The sequence below is a fragment of the Contarinia nasturtii genome, unplaced genomic scaffold (genome assembly GCF_009176525.2).
Source record: "Contarinia nasturtii isolate CC-2019 unplaced genomic scaffold, AAFC_CNas_1.1 Cnas_scaffold_4311, whole genome shotgun sequence".
In the NCBI taxonomy this organism is placed as follows: domain Eukaryota; kingdom Metazoa; phylum Arthropoda; class Insecta; order Diptera; family Cecidomyiidae; genus Contarinia; species Contarinia nasturtii.
Genome location: NW_022201606.1, coordinates 1078766 through 1087072, shown reverse-complemented (window position 1 = coordinate 1087072; position 8307 = coordinate 1078766). Strand labels below are relative to the sequence as shown.

The following is an 8307-nucleotide window of genomic DNA, read 5'->3' as shown; positions in this document are numbered from 1 at the left end:
TTATTCATTTGAAAATTTGTAATGATCTCTTTTTCGCTCGCTATTGTTGTTGCTTAAACGCGCTCAGGCCAACGATTTTCAACTAGTTTACATGTAGCCAAATGTTGTTTGCATAATTATAATGCGTTTTTTTTAATGTTCAATTGTTGATGTCATTTGCTAGATTGTGCACTCGGTTTCTTTTTCTCTTTCGACGTGAACGTTTCTCTAATTTTATTTTGACTTCAACAGTTCCAAATCCATTCAGATGATGATGATGAAAAAGAAGAAGAAGAAGTTCCATAAAACACTTCGTCATGGATTGTTGATTGTTGTTAGCTGTTATTATTGGAGCGTTTGTTGATTGAATCTCTCGATTTCGACGAATTTCATTGATGTGACCTTAAACCGAACAATGAACACTGTACACTGTACAGTGAACAGCTACATTCGTTTTTATTTCATTATGGCATGAAACACGCTAGACACGGAATCACATTTACCTGCCTCAAGCATCGTTGACTATTCCGGACTATTCAAACGGCGGCTTTATTCCAGCGTGCAATTTGCTTCGTTTGAAAAACTTAGTTGAAAAATAAAAACAGAAATTTTCGGTGAAATGTGCACAACCGAACGCGTTAAACCGTCCATCGCATCAATATTAATTAATAATAACGTGCAATTGCCAATGTCAAAATCGATGATAGAAGCACTGTGAGTGAATTTATTATTGCATTTGCTAGTTTTAATACCACATTTTATACACCTGTATAAATTGTCGAACTGTTCCTCTCTTTCCCTCTCTTGCTCACTCTTTCTTTCTCTTACAAATAATTTAATGCTCTGCATTAATATTCATCATATGTAATAAAAATAAATGACGTATTACACCGCACACAGATTTCATGTGTTGCAAGTAACCGTAGTGAAAAAAACCACAAACACCCATCTAAATAAAAAAAATGCTCGCAAACTGCGGACGGAGGGGGATTGACAGCTGTCATTCTGAACAAGTCGTAAGTAATATCGTTCCGTAAAATTCAATCATTTTTTTAAATATTTATTGTGTATTTTGATACCAAAATTTGCAATTTTATGTTTTAAATGTAATCAATTTAATTAAAAGTGAAGATTAATAAATTGTGATAAATCGGAGCTGGAAAAAATGGCAAATGAATCGATTGTAATACCGATTGAAGATTTGGTGTGTTACGTTTGTGATAAAGACATATTAGACGGAGACGATTCCATGCAATGTGACAACTGTGAAATAAGTTTCCATATTAAGTGCAACAACATCACAAAAGCGGCATACAACGCGCGTCGTGGTAACAAATGTGTATTGATTTATTGTCCAGAATGCATTATAAAACGTGAGGATGGAATAGATGAGAAATTGAAAATGGTTGTGCGTTTGTTATACAAGTTGGATGCATTCAACCAACAGTGCAAACCTCAAAATGATATCAACAGCGAATCGATCAAAGCCGTTAAAACATCACTCGATGCATTGGATAAAAAAATCATGGCACAAAAGCAAACACCCAAAGTTGTCAAGAATGCGACCTCGCAACATGCATCATGTTCGTTTGCCAATGTTGTGAAGCGGAGCAATGTGAAACCAGTTGTCGTGATTAAGCCGAAAAATAAGCAAGAATGTGCAAAAACACTTGAAGCAATCACAAGTAATGTAAACACTGCTGCTGTTGATGTGTGCAGTACGCGGAACGTCAGAGAAGGTGGCATAGTTTTACAGTGTGCAAATGCAACAGAGACAATGAAAGTGAAATCTTTGGTCAACGAAAAATTAGGTGATGAATATGAAATTGTGTTGCCGAAAATAAAAAATCCCAGATTACGTGTCACAAACATACCGACAAATATTGCCAAAGAAGATATCATTGATGAATTGAAAAAGAATAATGAAGAGCTAATTGACTGTGACGTGTCGCTTATCACAGTTCTCAAAAGAAAAGCAACAAGCAAACAACAATCATCGTGTGATGTTATTATTGAGGTGAATAGTGACACATATAAAATGCTGATGGAAATGCATACATTGCGTTTGCCGTGGCGTGAATGCAATGTGTATGAACACATTTATGTGAAACGCTGCTACAAATGTCTTGGTTTTTCGCATATTGCCAAGGATTGTAAGCATGATCAAAAATGCAGCAAATGTGGTGGGCCACATAAATACTCTGAATGCAAAAGCCGTAACATGTGTTGTGCAAACTGCCGTTCAGCCAATGAAAAACTAAAGGTTAAAATTGACACAAAACATCATGCATGGAGTACCGATTGTCCAGTCTACAAGCGACGCATCGAATCTTTAGTCAACAAAATCGAATACAATACAACAGAATAGCAATTATCTTCCACAATTAATATTTTATGCTCAAACATTCAAGGCCTTCGAAATAATTTCAGCGAATTAAAATATGTGATAAAGAAAAAAAATCCATCGATAATTTTTCTTAATGAAACTCATATAACCCACGACTGTGATATTGGTGATATACGACTTAAAGATTATATATTTGTGTATTGTTTGTCACATTCTAAACATACAGGTGGCGTCGGTGCATTTATCCATAAATCAATTAAATATGACAATTTAGCTGTAATAAGTGAACATTTAGCATGGTATCTGTCCTTTGACATAATTGTAAAAAAAAGACCAATTTTTATGGCAGGTATATATTTGTCTGCAAGCGAGAACAAACATCTAGTGTTAAATTCTTTTGAAAACTGGTATCAAAGTGTTCCAGAAAATAAAACTGTGATGTTATGTGGTGACTTCAACATTGATATGAATGCTGATTCGGCTTATATAAGAAGACTGAAGAGTTTCTGTGATGACAACGGTTTGAAACAGTTAATAAACAACCCTACTCGTGTATCACAAAATTCATCGACATTAATAGATTTGTGCCTGTCCAATATTGCATCCAAAAACATTATGTGTTCTGTTTCGATTGACGACAAAATATCCGATCACGCACTATTGGAAATAAACCTAATTGGTAAATGTGAAACTAATAAGCCAAAGAATCATCAAATATCTGTATGGAAAGACTATGACCGCTTGAAGCTCTGTGATACTATTGAGTCGTATTTATTTTCTTGGCATTATGTAGAACGAGCATCATTGAATGATAAAATGAATTGGCTTCTAAGTGTTTTAAGCCTGAGCACCGATCAATTTAAGTCAAAGATAACAATCCGTAATATTGACAATTTTTTCGATAGTGAATTGGAGAATATGAGAGTTGAAAAGAACCGTTTGTATAAAATTGCACAGTACGAAACATATAATGTGGATGAAAAGTGGCATGAATACAGAGTGTTTAAAAATGAATATAAAAATAAAATACAAATAAAAAAATATGAGACAAACCAAAATAAACTAAATCGCGTGCAGGGTGATTCAAAGGGTACCTGGAAAGTATTAAAATCAATTTTATGCAAAGATTCAAGTGAAATTACATATATTAAAAACGGCGACCAAACATTTGATGACGATATCGATATTGTTAACAAATTCAACGAGTATTTTGTGACCAGCATTATTCAGCTGAACGAATCCATACCACTTAGAATCTATGTAAATGACATCATTGCTGACGAACATCTCTCTTTTGAATTTCGTAATGTTTCATTATCAGAGATAAAATCGTGCATCAAAGAACTGAAAGACAACACAGATGAGTTCTTTATCAAACCAACCGTATTGTGGGATGCGATCTTTGTTATTGGCCTACAATTAGCCAATATCATCAACGAATCGTTCACCTGCGGGATCTTTCCTGAAGCACTCAAACAGTCAACAATTTTGCCAATTCAGAAGAAAAGTGGAACTGTACTCATTAACGAACATCGGCCAATAAATATGTTACCATGCATTGAAAGAGTCATCGAAAAACTAGCACACAAACAATTCAATATGTACGTTCAATCAAACAATCTTCTCAATCAATGTCAATCGGGATTTCGAGCTTTACATTCGTGTGAGTCAGCAATCAACGATGTGCTATATGATTTGAGAGATGCGCAAAATAAATCGCAAATTACCGTCGCAGTTTCCCTGGATCTTCAACGTGCATTTGAGGTCATCGAACCAAATTTACTCATCGAAACATTAAAAAAATACGGAGTTCAACCATTATCTCTTCAATGGTTCAAGAGCTATTTAACAAACAGAAGCCAGACGGTTAAGATCGGCGACGTAATTTCAGAGCCACGTGATAATAATTTGGGTGTACCACAGGGATCCATTTTGGGCCCATTATTATTTATTTTGTATATAAATTGTATAACTTCTTGTATTAAACATTGCACCGTTAAAATGTTTGCTGATGATACATTTGTATACATTAGTGCTATTAATATTGATGAAGCCATTCAAAAACTCAATGAAGATCTGGACAGATTATTTGATAAACTATGCCAAATTAAATTAAAATTGAATATAGATAAAACTAAAGCCATGATAATTACAAATAAAAAAATCAATCGTAGCATCATAGACATATTCATAAATGGCACCAGACTAGAAATTGAGAGAGAAATAAAGTATTTGGGTGTTATCATTGATGACCAACTTAAATTTGACAAAAATATTGAATATGTTTGTAAAAAAGTGGGTAAAAAAGTCGGTGTTCTAAGTAGATTAAAAAATGAACTTAACAAAAACCAAAAAGAATATTTATATAAGTCACTCATTCAACCACATTTTATTTATTGTGCATCTATCTTATTTCTGTCCAATTCGTCTAATATTGATCGGCTACAAAACTTGCAAAATAAATGTATGAGACAAATTTTAAGTGTAAATCGTGATACTAATGTTAATTATCTATTTGATTCGTTGAAATTTATGAATGTTAAGCAACAAATAATTTTTAGAACTTTATTATTCATTTATAAAACCGTGAACGGACTAGCCCCTAATTACCTTACCAATAGAATCGAATATCGACAACAAATTCACAATAGAAATTTGAGAAGAGCAAATACCATAGCAGTCACAAATGCAACTAAAGCATGTAGCCAAAATGCCTTGTTTTATAGGGGAATTCAACTTTATAATGCCATTCCTAATGAAATTAGACATATTGATTCGATAAAAAAATTTGAAAATAAATTAAAAAACTATGTATTGGAAAATTATTAATTGAAAACTATGTAAACTGTAACGTTGTTTTATGGAGAAATCTAAATAAATAAATTATTATTATATTATTATTGTTAGTCAAATTACGTGACGAAGCTCATGCATACAATGTCGTCACTGGAATCATTTTGCAATGGGTTTTTTTGCGCTTCGTTTTCAATTCACGGTCTTTCTTTTTTTTCATAAAAGGCCGAAACCAAAAACGTTCATACACTTTAGACATTGACATTGCAGTCCGTACATATTTATTTCTTTTGAACTATTTCCATTGGGGTAATTTGTGTGCCATATAACGATTCTAAGAAAATAAAAATTCTACGGAATTTCACCTACTATATTGAAAAATTCTTGAAACTGTCGATATAAAAAACATACACAGTATAAATATCCCACTGCAATCAAAAATGTGGATTTTATTCTTACATTTCAAAATGACGAGAGAAACAAAAAAAAGCAGCACCCAGACGAATCGAATCGATTCTTCGGTAAATATTGAAATCTGTTTTTTTTCTTCTCTTATTTATTTGATCGATCAGAAACTCTCGTTTTTAATTCAGTTCAGGTAGAAAATTGAATGTTCATTTTTTATTCTATCCGAAAGTATCGTAACCTTTCAATCACATTTTCATCGAGTGCAATTTATGCACATTTGAATAGCCATTGAGACGTGATGATTTCGGCTGCTAAATCTATGGCAAATGAATTCCAGTCGTTTTCCATCTTTCTATCCTACTATTTATTTTTTATTCGTCGTCGTAATCGAGATTGGTTTAATGAATGTTTTGTAGTTGTTTTTCTGATTAAATGCGAAAATGCAATGTTGTAAATTCTATCAAGTTCTCTGTATCTCTCATTCGTTGTGAGTTTTAATTCTGTATGCGCCAACGGCTACAAGGTAGTTTTTGGAATTTCCATCATTTTCAAGCATTTTCATGAATTTTGCTACTGCAAAACGTTAATTTTCTCCACATGCAAAGTGAAAAAAAAGAGAGAAGAAAACGAATTTAACTAGACGAATGGAATAACGCACAAAGCAATTTCAATGTGAACCTGCATGCGGTGGCTGTGAGTATGAATGCTGTGCATTTCATTTGTGCCTTCGGCAACATTCTTGTGCTGTTTCGGGTCGATATGCAACGACAAGAGGAAATCCAAATAATGGAGGAACAGAGACAAAATATGCGGCTTTTGTACTATATATCCATAAGAACGAGGAAAAATGAAGTAAAAATTGAGGCCCGGCATACACTGACACAGACACACACACATACACCGGGAATGAGAGTCGAGATTAAATATCGTACTTCTATTATGAATCAAGCGAAAGAGATGAATGAAAAGTTGGAAAAAGAAAACGACTATATGACAACACAGAAACAACAACAACAAAAATCATCATCGACAATGGCGATGAAAATATAAATTAAGAAGCAAAAAGATGAAGAGAAACCAGGTTCAAACAATGGCCGTAATACTATTTAGGTGCTGTACATTGCCTATTCAATGATGTCGATGGTGTTCATTTATTTGATTCTTGTTTGAGGTTTCATTTTGTGCTACGAAACACGGATTTCAATTGTTTTCAAATATTCAATTCAATCTGATGAATTTGTTATGTTTGAACTATAACTTATATTTTTGTTGGCGTTGTTGTTGTTCCCAGAACATGAAATGAAAACACAAAAACCTTTTACTTCTATCTTATCTTGTTCGTAGGATAGGATTTTGAGATAAACTTCTGTTCCAAGCAGTACATTTTCAATAAATGTCGAGATGCTATTTCATCTCTTCTGAACGCACAAAACAAAAGACAGCGATATTGAGAGAGAGAGCGAGAGAGAGAGAGAGTAAAACCATAACAAAATAAATCTGTCCTCAAAAATTGAGCACAGCGATTATTAGTCAGCGAAGCGTTGCGACCACAGAATAACATTTAGTTTTTGGTTTCAATGAATTCGTTTATTGCACTCGGCGGTCGTCAAGTAATATCGTTTCTCTTTTATTTTTTAACGACATCACAATTTGAACAAGTTACATTTACAATAAACGACCGATGCAAATTTTTGACCATGATTTTTATAAAACCAAACTGACGAAATTCATATTAATTTGTGAGAAGAATAGCGTTACGTGTCTGAACAAAAAAACGAAACACGATTACCACCGGTAATGGTATGTTACCGTGTTATTGGAAGATACATAACAACAAACGATTTACGAGTGAAGGAAGAGATTGAAAATAGAGAACGAGTCGATTAAATAGCTTATATTTTGAGAGTGTTGAAAAACGGCAAAAAGTTAGCATTAAACGGTGGAAAAAATAGAGACGTGCGTTAACGAGTATGAGGTAAATGACATTCATTGCCGTTGATGTTCATTTCATTCAGAAATAACGTAAACAACACAAAAACCCAGCGATTGTTATGGAAAATTTGTACATTTTGTACGCGCTATTCTTGTGTTTGAATTTGTGTTTATCGTCGTAAAAAGCATATAGGAAATAATTGCGGTCTGAGCTGGGTTTTGTTGTATACAATGAAATTATTATGTCTCTTTCAAACTAAACAGACGAAAATAATAACACAAAAATAGATTTAACATTAGTGCAAATGGCAAATGATGTTATTTTGGGGGCAATTTCGAATGGTGGCGCCCATGCCATTTACATGCAATTCAAAATACGCAAACTTTTAATTCAATGGAAATTAAATGGAACGCAAATATTTACAACAAGTATTGAATTTAAAGCCTTCTAGTCGAATGAACTCGTAAGGTGTTTACGTGACTGCATACGTAAATTTGACGTAATTTGTTATATTTGGTCAGCTATTTAAAGAAATTGCAAATTTTTCCTATACAATTCGATGGTTGATCGAAATGGGTTGCAGTATCTTATTGTTGTATCGTATTGGGTCAGTTCTTTGTTTATTAAATTTCTTTTCAACAATAATATTTTTCTTTATTTTGAAAATTTCACCATAAGATCATAACCCATGCGTTAATGCGATAGCATATGTTGTCTACAATAACGAGCACAAAAATAACAAAAAAAAAACATATTCGAATGGATTGTTTCGGTTGTATGCGAAAATTGAAAATAAAAGTATTGGCAGATGGAGAATCATTGTTGTTTCAAACAACCACATAAAATG

The 8307-nt window shown here is 33.2% G+C and overlaps 1 protein-coding gene across 1 annotated transcript; it reads left to right on the top strand.

Moving 5' to 3' along the window:
• Positions 1-1062: 1062 nt before the first annotated feature.
• On the top strand, positions 1063-2654 carry LOC116350907. The gene has a single exon (XM_031782903.1). The coding sequence runs from the start codon at positions 1145-1147 to the stop codon at positions 2345-2347; it is 1203 nt and encodes a 400-aa protein (XP_031638763.1). The 5' UTR covers positions 1063-1144; the 3' UTR covers positions 2348-2654.
• The last annotated feature ends 5653 nt before the right edge of the window (positions 2655-8307 follow it).

Bases quoted from the DNA above. Each gene is read 5' to 3' on its own strand.
- LOC116350907 (XM_031782903.1), top strand. From the start codon at position 1,145: ATGGCAAATGAATCGATTGTAATACCGATTGAAGATTTGGTGTGTTAC.